Genomic DNA, 17,893 nt, shown 5'->3' with positions numbered 1-17,893 from the left:
AAGACAGGTCTATTTCCAGCCCTCCATGCCCCATGCACCGTCTTGTTATTCTGGGAAACCCTGCTTTCACGTAAACATTGACTTATTAAACGGTTAAAGTCGCGTTGTGCCAATACTTTTGATGGATAGACCAAACACGAAACGCGTTCGATAAAATACAATTTCGCTATAGTATATTTAGCACTATACCCTAATGCCCCTACCCATGATAAAATTATGCTGTTTTATTCTCTCTGCAAACAATTTTTCCATTTCCATTTACCATTGACCAGCTTAGCTATATCAACAGCCCAACACAACCGATCGCCAACTGAAGAGCTGGTAAATATACATTTTGTTAGACACCACATAAAAAAATGACAAAACTCGAACAACAAAACTAACTACAAGGTTTTAAGGTGGTTTAAAAATTAATTGACAAATTTATCCGGTACCTGTGTCAATTGTTTACAAATACGGTATCTACCGTCGGTAGTCATATCAACAACTAAATCGGGCCCGATTGACGTCGGCCCTGAATACGATCGTGTAAACGCGTGCTCCTGGTTATTGCCTTGATTTCAAACAGCCGCTGAAGAGTTATTTATCATCTCAAAATATTTGTTCGGGTTTCAAAGTGATTGTAATTTAAATATATAATGCACTGTGGGATAAGAAATTTTCTTTGTAGTTTTTTAATAGTTTTACGAGTTAGAACGTCTAGGCTCCAAGGAATCATTCCTCAGCCAGTAATTATAGGTATGGGTCTGGACTTTCCTGGTTTAGTACGCACGCGATCCACCACCGGTTGCTGGAATGCTGCGGAAATGCGCAAACTAAATGTCTTGCCATGGGTTGTTTGAATTGTTCATCGACATGTACTAGGTGTTCTCTTGGAATATGGATCTAAATAAACTTTCATTCCAATGTTTAACTTATCCCAAAGTCAATGGTTTGAGATAGTTTTGTTTGGTATAAATATGAATGTAGTTGAATCGAACCACCATCAGAGTTTGCTGCTGTCAATTAATGTTTTTTAACTATACGTTTAACAGTGCCAAAGCGAAATAAAAACTCGTTATTAACTATTGCACCTTTTATGCCATATCATTTGTCAAAGTATCAAAACTACTCTTAGTATTGTACAAAGATGCAATTTTGTAAATTTAGTTTTAACATTAGCACACTCTATAAGCAGCTCATTTAGCTGTGTTATATTTTAATGCAAAACTGACGACAGGTTAATTTGACCTCAGACGGAAATACAAGTGTTCCTAGTAAAATTACAACGCATTCACATACAGGCAATTCACCGTAAAATAATTATGATCAAGTAAAGTATAATGTCAACAGTTCGTTTTATTTTAAGTAGACCTTCTGCAGTAAGCTATAGTAATGTATAAATATTTATTTCTCAACTCAACATCATTTTAAGAGCTAACCGTATATTATGAGATTTTGTAGGTAATGAAATTTTTAAATTGTTGCTTAATGAAACTAAAATAGTGCAATAATAACCCCTGTACAATTTAAACTAATTAACCGTAGTAGGCCTAATACGCTAAACAAGTTTAAGACACGACAATTTTGATAATTTTTCCAGATTTACATTTGTAGTAGTAGTGTATTCATAGAAGTTTAATGACAAAATTCTCGTCGGAAAGGAGACAGCAATAGTGGAATGCTTATTTGTGGCTATTATTCGTTTTATTTTTCTAGGAGTCAATGTTAACAGGTGAGTTTGATTATCTTAAGACCCCTTTACTTCTTTTTTTCTTGGTTCACCTTCAACTCTGTATGAAGTGAATAGAGCTTTAGTCAATAGAGTATTTAGACATATCTCCTTTGCACGTATGCGCGAGAACCCGTAATTGCATTTTATAAAAATGTTTTAAACTCTCTAAATCATAATCAGAGTGCTGTATCTTGTAATATTTATCGGTGTCAGGTAATCTGAGGATAATGATTTTACTTCCATTAAGATTGAAAGCACCACACCCTAACCACTCCTGCTCTTGTCATGTTGATCATATTTTGACCCTTTGACTTTAGGAAATGTAAAAGGTTTATATTTGTATTAAATCATAATGTCCAATGACCATATTACTAAGGCTCAGAAACAGTTGGTTTGTAAAAAATGATATTAGTCTAATTTGTAATGCAGAGTTATACTTTTGTGTATTACAACTATAAAGTCTTGTGGAAAATATTTAAATAATGAATGGCCTTGCAAGATTTTTAGATTAATAATTAATACTAACCCGTTACATAACAAATGGTTTGTTTTATGGGGAAATTTTGGTTTAGTATACATTTGTTTAAGTAATTGAGGCTTATCATTGAGTTGACTGTCATATTGCGAAAATAAGAGACGACAAGAAATGATTTTACCAATTAGTAATTACAAATAAAATCTATGACAGTTATTGATGTTTAGATGTTTTAACTAGTTCACATTAAATAGCAAGACAAATGTGTATAAGTACATCTTTCAATTAGGTATTTTTAGTAAAAGTATAAGCAAATACTTTAAATAATCGTTAGAAAAAAATATTGTATTTTTAGATTTTTGTACAATTGCAAAATATTGCGTTAAAACAAACCACATGTTTAGAACAACGAAGGGAAATAATATAACTAAAGGTTTCTGATAAACTTAATTACTGTACACAAATTGAGTTTTTCAATAGACAAATAATATTATGAACAGAATACCATTCATGCCAAACTAAAACTTTTTTTATATTTATCGAAACAATGATATGGATGAATCAAGGCATGTCATTTTATCAAACCCATTTCCTTGATATGTATTCATGCAGAAATAATTCTTTTATTACGATAATTTAAAAAAGAGCCAATATTTTAAAAATATATTCATGCTCAAACAGTAATTTAAATCAGTAAACCTACTTTCTGTTGATGAAAACTCTCGTGAAAAATCGCATGTTGGCGGTTGCGCGGGCCGCCGCGGACTGACTGAAGCCTTTGTTTTTTTAACCATGAAGTCCAGTTGTGTTCCGGGAAATGGCCTTGGCTTTGGTTGCTGCGGTATAGGTTGACGTTGGTGCTTGGCAGCGCAATAGTGACGCCAACGAACCGTAACGTTACGAAAAAAGTTACCGGCGGCCGCGACCTTGATATTGTGTGTGAATGACACCTAACAGAAAAGGGTTAAAATATTATTTTGATAGTCAGAAAATTGTCCACTGAAGATGTAGTACCAACCAGGTAGGTACCACAAGGAGAAGAATACCCTGACTCATAGATTGTCATATCTCAATCTCATGAACTTAGAGAACTAAATATAGCAGGGTGCTTCAACAAAGTTATAAACGTGCAATATGTAGGAATTAAAGAATATATTTTGCTCACAAAAAGAAAACAAAAGTGAAATTTAGAAAAGCACATAACAGGGGAATAAAAATAAACGCTGCATCTGAAATATTATTCATCAGTTAATATTTTCTGCTGGTGCTCGACACCCATGAAACTGTGCATTTTGGCATAATCGTCCCCGAAACTTGGAAGTTTTTATAGATTTTAATAGTTTTATAAAGAAACCAATTGGCTGACGGGATTATCATTTCTGGTTACTAAAACCTTCCTCCTGACCATTTTTTTTTTCAATTGCTGTGATTTCTTACGTGTGCTTAAAGATGAAGGTTGAAACTGGAACTTCCTTAAAAGTCAGATGATGTTAGATGCAAGTCAAGCCTCACGATACTAATTTTTAAAACTACTACTGAACGAAAAGATAAGTGACAATGTTCCTCATCTCCGTAACGAAGATCAAAGAAGAAAATACCCCCGCCGCAGCACACTTACCGCATACTAAGCAAATTTCTATTAATAAAAAAATGGTCCCTTAATAAGTTTTCGGATTAATTTTCTATTAAAAAACATTAATTTTAATTAGTACTGTACATATGTTTGCTGCTACAGGGAAGATAATCAGGGGCTGTGTGTTTTTTTTAAGTTGAAAGCTTAGTATGAAATAAACAAAATTGCCAAAATTGATCAAAAACCATAAACAAGCCTACTAGAACGGTTGATGCATTCTCCATAATGAAAAACATGGGAGTTTTTAATGAACACTTCTTAAATATACTCTATAACCTTTAGGCATACAACAACGCTTCAATATACTAAATTACTTCCTTACTAAGCTCTACAAAATAGTTATGAAAGAAGTTGCGAAATGTTATGTTTTAGGGTCAAAATGGGAATAGGCTTACTTTGTACTTTTTCCTTTTAATGAAACAGCGACAATACAAAGTAGGTATTTTAAGCGAAGTATGAATGGAGCTTAACTGAGTTTTACCCCATAAATAACCCCCCATAAATCCCCCCATACACCCCCATTCCTATAGTCCGATCACGCTGGTTCGCAAACTCGTTAGAATAAACTTAGGTTTACACATTGTCCCAAATTTCATAAAAATCGGATGATCCTTGCTCGAGATTTTTTAAAATTTATTTTTTCTATCAGGCATTTAAATAAATAAAACCGAAAAAAGTAAATTGGTCCTGGGTCTAGGTCGTACCGGACCTACGGAATAGCTTATTCCCCATGAGGAAATTGGCAAAAAAATGCAGTTGCTTATAGTCCAACCCCAAAATTCATCATGGTGGTAGCTGGAAACTACAATTGTTAGGCCTAACAGATAGTTCTCTATGATTATGTATGGCTCTTATAAACGGAACACATTACCGTTGACTCGGATTCCTATGTACACTTCTCATCTATATGAATTTGAACGTCATGTGAATTTGAACGGAGGGTGTTTTTGGCCTCTGGAGACCTCTCGTTCCCGGGTCTAGGTCTTACAAGCAAGCTGTACCTTGATTCTTCAATATTAGTCAAGCCTCTTTACGTGTAGCTTACTATATAAGTTAAACTACAAAGAACACTTTAAGCAATATTTTTCAGAACTTCCACCTCTCATCTTATTCAAACAAACTCCTTTTACTAAATAACACACACATTCCCCAATGTAAATAAAACACAATAAAAAACTCAAAAATATCAATTACACCAGCTGTTTCATGTAATTAATTAAGTCATTTAAAAATACGAAGCAAGTTAGATGGAAATTTGCCTGTGGGGTTTATTCACACTCAGCTTTATTTTGATGCCCCATATGCCTAGATTTTGTACTAACTGTAGTACCCGTGCTTTGCAACGGGAAGAGGACACAAAATAGAAACATTTTAATCTTTACATCTGTTGCATATAATAGTTAGCCTACACATCAGCCAACGCTTTTAGAAACAAAACTCAACTTTTATGGCCTTAATAGAAACGTTTAAGTTATGACTTTTAAATCTGGTAAGTAGTGGATACAACCATTTTGGTTTTGATTAATTTTAAATCTTGTGTAGGCTGATATGAGAAAAACTGACCAAATCTTCGAATAAAACTTTCACATACGATTTACCTTCATCTCCCTTACTTACATATATTTTTATTTATAATTGAAATTTTAAATTTCAAAAAATACTAATTATTAAATTTAAATGGACATTTTTTAAATTTCACTGTTCTTCATATTAAATCACAAATCCTTCCATCTTCAGTTTCTTCACTCACAATAAATCATTAGAAAAACTAAGTCAGCTGTTGTAAACTTTAGAAATATTGTTGTGCCTTATCAGATAAAGTATTTTGACGTATTTTGAAATATTAAAGAAACTATATCTATACTATAAAAAAATTGAAACAAATAATTTAGCATTAAAGACAGCAGACAAAACTAATATGATTATCAAAGCATCGAGGACTAAAAAATGTAATAGCAAATACAGTATATGTTTCATTGCATCTCTGATTCTACTCTACAAAAATATCAACAAACACATTAATATACAAACCAGTTATTTTAATCAGTTCCATCGTCCATTGCCTTTAAATTTTCACACTTACCATTAAGTAAACATAGTAACAGATATTTAGTTGATTTTAGAAACAAAAGAACACTGTGTACTGCTTAGTTTTATGATATTTTCCTCGGTTTAATTTAATCAGTGGTGTGGCAAAACACAAATGATAAATTTATCAAATAAAGTAAATGTGAACTGAAAGCTATGTTAAGATAAAATACGAGTATTTTATATTACCATTAGATAATTAAATATAGTTACACATATACAACAGATTTTAGAAAACAAAAATCAACGATGTACAATTTAGTTATTGATGATATTCTTTAGTTTAATTTAAGCATTGGTTTATCAAAACACGATAACTAAATTTACCTAAATATACATTAAAAAAATAATGTGATGTGCAAGTTATGTTAAGTTAATCTAACACATGTTAAGCAGTTCGAATTTATTTAAAATAGCCTCCAAATTCATACAAAACATCTATACATTGTAATTTTCATACTGTTTCCATGAAAACATATCAATAACATTATTTTCATAACTTAGACGCTTTAAAAAATCCAAAGCAGAGCCGGAGTTGATACAGCAACGGTTATAGAAACTTTTTTTTAATAATCATTGACAGTAAAAAAAAAAATAATTCATGATAAAACGTTAGATTAAAATAAACCCACCTCATAGTTATGGAAAATATTATATTAAATTTCTTTGTATCAGCTGTCCGAAATTGTGAAATATGCATTTTAGCAGTTCTTCTTGTTTACATTGAAATGTCAAAGCAAATGTAATCAAACATTATTAGTGTTCTAATCGCAGCCATGGAAACAAATCAATATTTACTTTTAAAATCCTCACCTCAGAACTTTTAAAGCCAAAGGGGCAAAGCCTACGGTTAGTATCGAAATGTGAATAGTGCTATAATGGTCATTGGTATGGTAGCAATATTTTTGTAACATTTAAGCCCAGTTGGTTCAGTAGTTTTTGCACCTATTAGTGACACACATACAGGCAGACACCATTAGATTTTTATATAATAGTATAGATTTGGCAAAACACCTTAAACGACGATCACAAGTTAGACTGTATTACGTTAATAATATAAAAGTTCTACTGTTTTTATCGGAGAAATTATTGGGTTTTTGCTAATTTTCCATATAGGGAAGCTATTATCGCAGGTCTCATGGTCAGACCTGGACCCGGGACCGATTTGCTTGTTCGTTTTGATGTTTCTAGAGGCCACTAAAAATACTCTACTGCATTCCCTGTATCATTAAAACTAACTAATGATTTTTAATAGGGAATAAATCTGATATTTTCAAGGAGATATTTAGTGAAAATGTAATAAGACAAAATGTGCTTGGTTTGCAGGTTTGCTGTGGTGGTGGTGTTTTTATATTATTAAGGTATTACTTCTTGTAACAAGCATTTAAATGCAACGAGCACGTGCTCGTTGTTTAAATGTAACATTAAAAGAAGTTTAAGTCCCTTCTAAGTCAGCCATGCAGCATCGTGAGTTGCACGCTGAGAGGTTGCCTACATCCATTCGGCGCGGCGCGGCACGGCGGCACTCAACTGGCATTTAATAATCATTGTATATGCCTGGTCTTCCTATGTCTAACGTGTTCACAAAATCAATACATAAGAATTATTATGAAATAACCAATAGTTTTATGATACGTCATACCATAGACTAATGTGCGTATTGCAAGATGAAAACATAATACATAACTTATTAGGAAATCCGGCACTTGAAACATTCAATGCAATACAAGAATAAATACCCGATTGAGCTACTATATCTGATAATAGTTCTATTGCCCCCAAATGCATTGTTTTTGTAAGGAATAGATTAATTATAAATTGTTTTATAGAATAGAAACATAATTTCTACATTAGAAAATTAAAATTATAAAAGTAAAATATATTTCAAATATTATTACTGTCAAATCTACAAAGCATAATCGTTAGACTCTATGAGTTGTTATTATTTTATAGGATATAAGGAGAACAGAGATAATATTGTATACAATAGAAATCACTTTTAAGATGTATAGCTAAAAAATAAACTAAATTAATCCCACATGGGATAACCCGTGCGTGGGAGTGAGTCGTATTTCTATGATAGGAAAAATGGGAAAGTTTAAAATTGTACAATAAGGCTATTTTTATATATCTTCCACAAGACATGAAATAAGCCATGTAAAGTTGTCGAATTCATCCCTTCATTATAAAAATGATACCAAAATTGACGATTAGTAAAAAATATACGTGTTTGCGTTTTGTAAGTCACACACAAATTCCAGTAAAAGCAAAGACACAGACCTTGATTAGATAATAATCAAATACGAGGTGTTATAGCCCGTCCTACGTACGGGAATTCAGTAGTCAGTTAAAACCGTGAACAATTCAGATCAGCTAGTTTACACATATAAAGACAAAGTTTCTTGCAGTTGTAATGTGAAAAATCATCTTGTAAACAAATGTTGTGTGACCAAATATGTTTTCATTACATCATAGGCCTATACGATATGCATTTTAAATCCGATAATTTTACAATAAAACAGCAATTCTGCAATTTTTACGATGTGAAAAGCGTTGAAGTGAGATTTGCAGCCGATTCGCACAGACGCACACTGATTATAAGTAGCCTACAGTCAATTGAGAAGTGTATAGACCTAGTCAACGATTCCACCTTCCATAGCATACCTGCCTCTTCCATAATTATTATCACGACAATACAACTACTATACACAGTTTCCAGTAGGTCTGAATAGAAACGACCTAAAATAAAACGATAATATCCAATAAAGTCCTAACATCAAAACTAATCGTCACACCTATCCTTTATATAAATTTCACTGCATTAATTGCTAAATAAATAAGTGTAAACAAAAAAAGTAAAAACAATAACAGTTTGTTTTGAAACAGCTGTATGGTTCAAATAACATTCATTTGAAAAAAAGAACGGGTCACATGTAGCAGGAATATACAAAGTAAACACGCTAGTAAAGCTAATGACGTACTTGTCAATGTTTACTATCCATACCGTTATCAGTTCTATCCTTGATAATTACCCACCCTCATTGAATAAATGTACATCGTAATTTCCTATATTAGTTAATTTAAACTACAATATATTCATAGTTGAAATAAAAGTGATATTTTCACGTTTGGGGGCGCTGATATAGGCACCCCCAAACGCAACCACAACTGAACACGATTTCATAAAAGGATGGTTTGTCTAATTGCAGTATCCTAGGTCAATGTTGATGTTGTGTTCAATCTATGTCATCCATCTGTTTATCTTTGTATAAAACCCGGCTGAGGTTGTGGTGGTAATTTAAAATCGTGATTCCTGATTATTCTTGATCTTTTTTTTATGACATCAATATTTCCGGGCCTAATCCAAACAAAGTTAAAGCAGACAAACATTAATTGTAAACAAAAAGCTACCATGAAGAATTAAAACATGTAAAAATTGTTATTTTTCTATTCTTTTCTTGAATAGTGGAGCAATAAAATAATTTGCATTTATCCTTTTTTATTAAGACTCGTGTACAGAGCCTCGATTTGTACTGTGGTTTAATTAATTTTGGTCTAAACTATTTTAAACTGTGGTTTAATTATCTCTACTAATCTTACTTATTTCCTATAATCAATGACAAAATAAGAGTAAATAAAAAATAACCTCATAGTTCCATAGTTTATATTTAACCAGCTGTTAGTTAAAACAAATTATATTGTTCTAAAACAAATCGAAGATTAAAAAGATTGCTTTAAAAAATAATTTGAACATCCTAGTATTTTACTATGTATATTTAATTAATCTGTCATCCTCTTACAGAAGAATTGAACGTATCAATGATTAGCATTACACATAGTATGAATAAGTCAACCCTAAGTATGTCTTTACATTTTTATCCAAATGCTGAATTTGTGACACAAAATCTGAACGTTTACAGCTGTTATGTTAAGCAAATTATTTTATGCCAAAAGCTAGTTTAGAATCTTAGCGTCAGCTGCTAGACTTTTTAAAAATTAAAACTTAATTTCTAAAAAACTGGGAGCCTAAACTAAAATTATGGCTTCGACATTCCCTAGTTCTCAACATTATCTTTCTTTTAACACAAAAATCATGAAAATCCGTCAAGTGGTTGATTCAGAATCGTGAAATAAAAAAACACTGTTTCGTTTTAATATTATAGATAGAACTTACAGGATTGCGTTGTTGAAATGTGAAAGGAGTCACGCTTCCTGCAGATATGAATTTTATCGTATTCAAATCAGCTGACCGGGAGACGGGGTTCATATCCCGTGACCAAAATTATGTGAGTGAGTCAGTCAGTCAGTCAGTGAGGGCTTTGCCTTCTATATATTTAGATACATACTTCTTTTATAGATATAGATTACTGTTAAAGATTTGTCAGGTTTTGAGCAAAATAAAAAACCTAGAGATACTGTAGTTAGATATTCTTTTTACCATGAACTGATACTGCAACTTTGATACTAAGGTCACTGCTCACTAGGGGTCAAAAGGCCTCATGACCTTCTAGGGAATATCTCGGGTGAAGCCGCTTTGACACGTCCGTGTTTCGGGTTATCCGTAATGTTCGGCTTATCGATTGTATGTTGTGGTCACTAAAAATACTGAATAGACCTCTTGTTTACTCCAAAAAACTTTTACATTAGATTCGTTAGTTAAATACACATTTTCCATGTTATTTAGAAAAATGCCCATTATGATAAGAATATATAAAAATGTTATTTGTATGTCACATCAAAATATCCAAATTTAGCGAAGTTTTAAAGACATTTTATTGTATTTTTAGGTGACACCTATTGTTTAAAATTGGACAAAATGAACACGTCTAAAATTAACATGACTTGATTAACAAACAGATTTACTTGATTTGGGTTAATGTAAAAATTCATCCTGTTTACTTGGAAAAATAATATACTGAAATATTTATATGACAGTTTAATTTAGCGATTTAAAATCAGCTTACTCATATATAAGACCCATCACATTGGCGAGAAAGCTTTTTTAATTCAATGGAAACCGATTTACGGGTCTTGTTGTAAACTTATATCCCAATAAGGCACAAGCATGGAGTAAGAGAGCTTTCGTGTGATAAGGGTAAAAAGATGTAAAAAATATAATAATATTCAGTGTCAAAAATCAAAGTTCTCCACAAGCGTCAATAAATTGTTTTAATAAAATAGATTGCACGATTTGATAGCTTCATAGATAGTTTTGTTCTGCGTTTAAAATATTCATTTCAACACCGCTGGCTATATTAGTCGTAGTTGGTTGGCATTAAAATCACATTTCACAACCATTAGCAGCTTCATCTGATGGCGATCTATGGATCAATATATTTGATAACAGTATTGCTATTGTTGAAAATATCGCACTCATAGACCATCTTGATAAAGATATGCTAATCGATATGGGAGCTAATTAACGGAATGTAACTTTACAGCAAACATTTTCACAAACTTGGTTTTTAGTACAATTACTAGTACCTTGTTCATTTTATTACTAGCACTAGAAAATCTTGAATTTTATTATGCACTATTTTAACGTAGGCTACCTACTCCTTATTAAATATATATCAAAACAAGATCAATATATATTTTCTTCGCATTATAGGATGAATTATGATTCAATTTTGTTTCTACTTCTATTACCTTTGCATTAGTTATACAATGTGACTACAAATTATTAAAACTATGTCAGCGACACAGTAATGTCGACAAATTCATCCGGCTTTGCACCTTTCAGATTTATTTTAAAATAATAAAGTTACAATAATAATATGGTTTGTCTTGGGAAAATTAAAAGAATTCCAATGAGAAATTTAAAAGTTTCCTTATACCGGGAACTTAAGGTTAACGATATATTAATTGATCACAAAACTATGTCAATAACGTTAGCTATAAAATCATAGAAACACAGCTACTATCTATCCTCTAATATAGACTCTCATAGAAGACGTCGTCCTTGTAAAATTGACTCTCAAATTATTACACAATCTGACCGGTTTGAACATTACTTATTTACTCGGCATTTCCTCCTCCACGCAAAACTCATATACATGGTGTTGGTATACGGAACAGTAGTATGGTAACATGACACTGTGAAATGAAATCTGTTGTGCATTCTCATTAAAAGAACACCAGGGTAAATGTTAAAATTACCATGCAATAAATCATTAACAGTAGACACAGTGCATCCCAATATAACTTTTTTGTAGAATATACATAATTAATATTGTGCAGTACGTGAAAGTGCGAGTACATGTTTTGTCTATTCTCACCACGATGAGAAAATATTTTAAAACCCTTAAATCTTCACTGTGTAATAAAACTTGGAACTTGCTTTTGCACCGACCTTGAAACTGGAATCTGTAAAAAAGAGAAGACGGATCCAACGTAGCACTCGACTTAGACAAGTCAAGTAATATTTGCATGTTTTGTCAAAAACTTAAATTGATATTTTCAAACGTTTTATTTTACTGAAAACCTTTTTACTTGGAGTGCAAAGTCAAAGTGATTTAAACGGACTTGGCGCGATAACAGTGTCTACTATAAGAGATTAGGCAACAAAATGGAGGCAAAGGTCCAGCTTGCATTGATAAGAGGTTATTATAGTTGATGGCCAAATAGGCTATAAGGTATCAGCTGAATAGCGCAATATACTGACTCCGACTATCAGAAGTTCATGAGACTTTGTCATGTTGTTGATCCAAGACATTTGATCAGGGTTCCTTCTGTTTATTTGCGAGCTTCTGTTAAGAGGACGTTTTGATTGAAACTGTAGTTTTTAGGTCATGTACGTTGTCCTATATGATTATATATTTGTCATATATGTTGATTTACTTTGTTATTGGTGGTTTGAATTGAGTATCTAAAATATGTTTAGTTAAATTCTCCTTAGAAGTATTTTTTGGGATTGCCAAATGCCGTACAGCAGTTAGTTATTCGGACGCCAAACACCAATGTTACTCAGTATGGATTTGCATCGTTATATAACCGGGGAAACTCTACAATGTACGATTTCTGCGTTGTACAGCAATAGCATTGATTGACTATTGGATACAGAAGTTGTATTAATAGTCAAAGGCAATATTCAACACTGGTGGCATTCAAGAAACTACTAATACTTATGGCACATCATCTTGTAAATCAACAAATAAATCATGAGTACATTTGATATTTTCAAACAAATGTAATCAAAACTAATATTTGGGAGTTTAGTTTAGCCATAGACAAAATGGGTTTAGCGTATTTACGATATTGTAAACACGAAGAGGAAAAGACCAGTAGATAATTGTCCTATTTTCATTTAGTTTGTCTCTCTTCAATAGACATTTTCATTCAAAAAACTAAGTTATTCATCATTGTTTTCAAAACGTAATGGGAAATTTTAAGATTAGGTGCCAGCTTTTAGACGCCAATTTTGAAATTTTACATAATACACAAATCATGGATGGTTCGCCAGATTAAAGGTACGGATTCACTGGGCTTGGGGAATTTAGCTGCAGCTCTCCAACGTCCTTGTTCAGTTAAAAACTCGCCGCCGGACGCAAGGTCGCACCATCGATATATAACTACTACTGGATTGCTGGCTGAGCTCGCTAGCCCGAGCCGAAATCAGTGGTTGCGTTCTGCACTTGAAGGCGACGGGTAGGGGCAAGAAAGGGGCAAGAAACCCGCACGGTGCTTGGGTTTTACATCGCACTGACGCTGTGATAGCATTTGTTTACCCTATTTTAACTATTTATTCACGAAAAATGTTCATCGGGGGATATTTTGACACACTTATCTAGTTATATTAAAAAACCGAAAGTATATAAGTTAGTAATCAATTGATTGCTATACAGTACAACGTGTATTTACATTGTTATAAAGTTGGGCGATAACATAGTATTTGTATTTTAAAAAATTGCTTGGATGGTTTGGGTTATGGGTTTTATAAACAGGTTGATAAATTAAACAATAAAAATACAGTACAGTTGTATAAAAACCATTTATTTGAATACAGTACCACACAGAGTAGCCTACATTTCACGCATGATTAAAAAGTACTAATTTTGTTAGCTTTTGACGAATACCAACTTTTGACATGGCAATGGTTTGCTCTTTAGCATGACTGTAGGAAATTATTAAAAAAAACTAATTTCCGATTAACTTTATCAGCTTAATTTCGTGCGTATCCTCTCCAAAGTCAACGTTAGACTTATGGGAGTAGCCAAACTTAAATTGCATTCGTCAGCTGTCAAAAGACTAACACATTCTTCACATGTTACTGTACCTAATATTTTTCTAACAATACAACCAGACATATAATATAATACATTATTCTTGAAGTATGATCCAGTTTCCGCAGATACCACTCTTTGAAAGTCAATTACATCGTTTTCTTCACAGTCATCAATATCGCAATTAACAATTGCCTTTGTCTCCGTATTTGTATGCCTTAGAACTGTAAAAATAGACTGTGAGTGCAAATTCTTTCATTTTTTCTGAATACACGGTCCTGAATTTACTGGTGTTACTATTTTTCATAGAATGGGCAATTAAATCTAACGGAAATCCTGACAACTTTTCCTCTAAAACTTCTATTAACCTATCAGGTGCTTTAAGTTTTTTCTTAACCACTACAATCATTTCACGCATGGATTTTATCATAGCATCTCTTCTGTTTAGCCGCGGTTGAAGAATTTTGACCTTCCGTCTCAGAAGAGAGATAGCTCCTATCCATTATTTGTCCATTTAAAATACTTCCAATTCAACACCTGTTCTTTTATAAAGTATTAAGACTTTTTATATTCAAAGTGGGAATAATGGAACAAACAATCTTTCATACAACACAAGAAGCAACAGTCAAAGATTATTTAGATTGCCCAAAGTAAACAAATCAATATTTAGACAGTCTTATCAGTACAGTGGGCCAAAATATTTCAACCAATTACCTCACGATATCAAAAGCAGTGCAAATTTAAAGTAATTTTCTATTCAAATAAAAAAGTGGTTAATTGAGACGCCAAACATAGATTTTTTTTAATAGTGTCGTAACATAAAGAATTTTTTTCTAAATCTTTGCAAATTTAACGTTTTGTATTGTAATGATCAAATCTGCATATCTTTTTTTAAATTGTTGATTTACATGATTTTATGCTGCTTAAATATAGGATTCATTTTTTTAATATATTTCTATTTTAAATACCTATTATTGTAATAATATTGTTATTTTGTTTAAAACAACTGTCATCAAGACGCCACAGAGAGCGGCAAGGTGTTTTTCATGTGTGGACTGGACTGAAAGTTTATAGAATGTACTTTATATTGTTAATTTTTATTGAACGTTGTCACATTAACTGGATGCTGTAGCAACGTAATTCCAAGTTTTTATTTCATTTGTACGTAATGTAATTATGGTGGAATAAATCATTATTTCATATTTCATTAATTCATACATTGCTAACCAAACTACCACGTGAAAATGCTATCTGTCCACTAATAACTGGCAGGATGATTCATTCACAGGTGGTTTACTTTTGCTTCTTCGTACATGACCTCGAATTGTTAAAAAAACTATTATAGATTTGGCGGGGTTGCTAGTGGCGGAATAATTTTTTTGTCGGGATAGTTCGTTGGCGGGAATAGCAGCGGGTGGCGGCGCGAGTTGCTGTTTTGCCCCTACCGGGCGCCTGCAACACCGCGATACGTCCCGCCACTCACACCTGTACGCGACCGAATTTCTCTACACAGCTCTTATGGACAGCGCGCAATCCAGTAGTAGTTATATATCGATGGGTCGCACCCGCCCCTCCGGTCAACTGCTGTACTGTGTACTGAACTGATAAAACTGAGACGAATTACTCAAGCAGGAAAAATATCTGTAGACACACAGTAACAAAGTACGGTAAAACTATTTTAGTGAATTATGTATTAGTAGCCTATTAGTATCGGAAGATCATCGCTGAATGTAGAACGCAAATTCACCCTAAATTAAATTGTTGGCAATTTTATTTAATACAGCAGCTATAATGTCGCAATTGAAATAATTTTGTATCAAACGTCATGAGGTGCTTTCTGACAATTATAACACCCAAAAGGTTATATAAATTAGATAATCCCACTAATCTTAACCCACTAAACGTAGTTTTCTTTTCATGAATGTTACCAAAGCTGTCTACAATTACTAAAATAACAATGAATTATTTTGCATTAGATGGTATTGGTTCATTCGCTGGTTTCTTTGTCCTTACGTTTCAACATGATAAGAACATTTTGTGCTGTTTATCGAATTCTATGTGCTGGTCATACTTTTTCTTCTTTATAACACCAAAGACCTACGGGGTATTCGCTCATAATATGATAGTAATTTGTAATTTATATATTCAGAGTACTAAAAATGAAACAATGAACAGTGGAAAAAAGTCTGAAACGAAATCTTTGGGTTGTGATTGAATTCAAATTGTTCAATTTGAATTCCAATTCTCCACAGATTTCAGATAATTCTTTATTGACTTATTTCAAATTTATCTATTTCTACAAATTATATTGACACACACGATACCACATGCGTTCGCCATCCACAGGCACGCGTGTAGTGAGTGAGTAATGTGTTCAGATCGTCACCATCGCCACTCGCCAGTAGACGTTATCGGTCAGACATCACTGAGCTAACAGATAATCTAGGTTGCTCGTGGACCGTGTTTGTACTGCGCCACGAGTCGCTCGCTCGAGACATTTCTCTATTTAATTCACTAATTGTTTCTGTAACAACGCGTCATCCGTTATCTGCAAACTTGGACTTCCTTTGAAATGAACAATAGATGAACCATCATTACGCACAAGGAAGACTGTGCTTTACAATTGATTACTTGACGGACAATGAGGACCAAGTGACTCAATATAAACCACCGGCTTCTTCTTGGAGTAGTTTTGTAACGTTTTTACTCAAATTTGTCTCAGCTTTCTCATGGATAATGAGGAGGTTTAAATCAAAACTTGACTATGTTATCACAACTGATTGTTATAATAGTGTTTCATTTCTGGGCACCACCCTGTCGTAGAGTAGAATTAAAACATGTTCCAACAAGGAAGTTCTCATGTACCAAAGGGATGAGATAGCAATAAAACCAAAGCAAAAACACTATAAAAACACATTGTAACTTGGGATGGGATTACACAATTGGGATAACTTAGTCAGGCGTGGGTTTTGATTAGGACCACCCCTTCTCCCTTAGAAAGTTGAGGAAATTCTGGACACGGTTACAAAATTACTAAAGAAAAGGCGACGGGATCGAGCAGGGCCGGTTTAACCCATACGCAAACTACGCGGCCGCATATGGCGCCACGAAAAAGTGGCGCCCGTGGCGCTAACGGAACATTTTTTTACGTGAACAACGTAATTTTGTTTATTTTTGCTCAGAGTTCAAGTATTCAAAGCACCACAATAAAGGCATTTATTCTGTTTGTACCAACAGCACTTGAAAATTTTGTATATTTGTACAGCACTACAACTCAAGGACTCAATGCCATTTGCAGTTTCGATTTGAACTAAGCTGACGCTCGGCAGTCGGCAGCGTCAGCCAGCGCCAGCGCGGCACCTCACCTGGGTTTCATTTCACGAATCACTCATGCTCGAGATAAGCAAGCGCGCAGCGCCACTTGTCACGGACGAACCTTCACTGGGCACAAGCCAAAAAGGGTTCACTAATCCTCACCTTGGCTGGGCACATGGTCCACGCCAGGCAGATGGCGTGCGGCGATGAATTCCTAGAAAATCCCGAGTGACCAAAGAAAGTGCATGTTACATGTTATTCAAAACATTATCCTAAAATCCCACCATTAGATGATTCAAAAGCCAAAATATAAGTGAAGTGATGTATCAAGAAAGAAGACAGCTGGCAACAACAATGAACCTCTTGTGTGAAATTCTTCGCTTGTCTATCAGACATGACAGATTAAGCACATTATAGCTTATTACGTTACTAGTCCTGAAAATATG

General features: G+C 33.4%; 1 protein-coding gene across 6 annotated transcripts in view; it reads right to left on the bottom strand.

Moving 5' to 3' along the window:
- Positions 1–17,893, bottom strand: part of LOC128986887 (protein unc-13 homolog 4B-like) — a 116,401-nt gene that overhangs the window by 78,010 nt on the left and 20,498 nt on the right. The window contains exon 1 of one of the 6 annotated variants that reach the window (XM_054407490.1): positions 2,893–2,941. The exons of the other annotated variants lie outside the window; for them this stretch is intronic. Coding sequence (XP_054263465.1) covers positions 2,893–2,927 — 35 coding nt within the window. The 5' untranslated portion in view covers positions 2,928–2,941. Of the gene's footprint in view, positions 1–2,892; positions 2,942–17,893 lie in introns of those variants that run through there. 6 annotated transcript variants of the gene reach the window in all.

The sequence above is a fragment of the Macrosteles quadrilineatus genome, unplaced genomic scaffold, assembly GCF_028750875.1.
Source record: "Macrosteles quadrilineatus isolate MER2022 unplaced genomic scaffold, UCM_ALF_1.0 Scaffold_2__2_contigs__length_208266976, whole genome shotgun sequence".
Lineage (NCBI taxonomy): Eukaryota > Metazoa > Arthropoda > Insecta > Hemiptera > Cicadellidae > Macrosteles > Macrosteles quadrilineatus.
The sequence above is the reverse complement of the archived record's forward strand: the minus strand, read 5'-3'. Positions and strand labels throughout refer to the sequence as shown.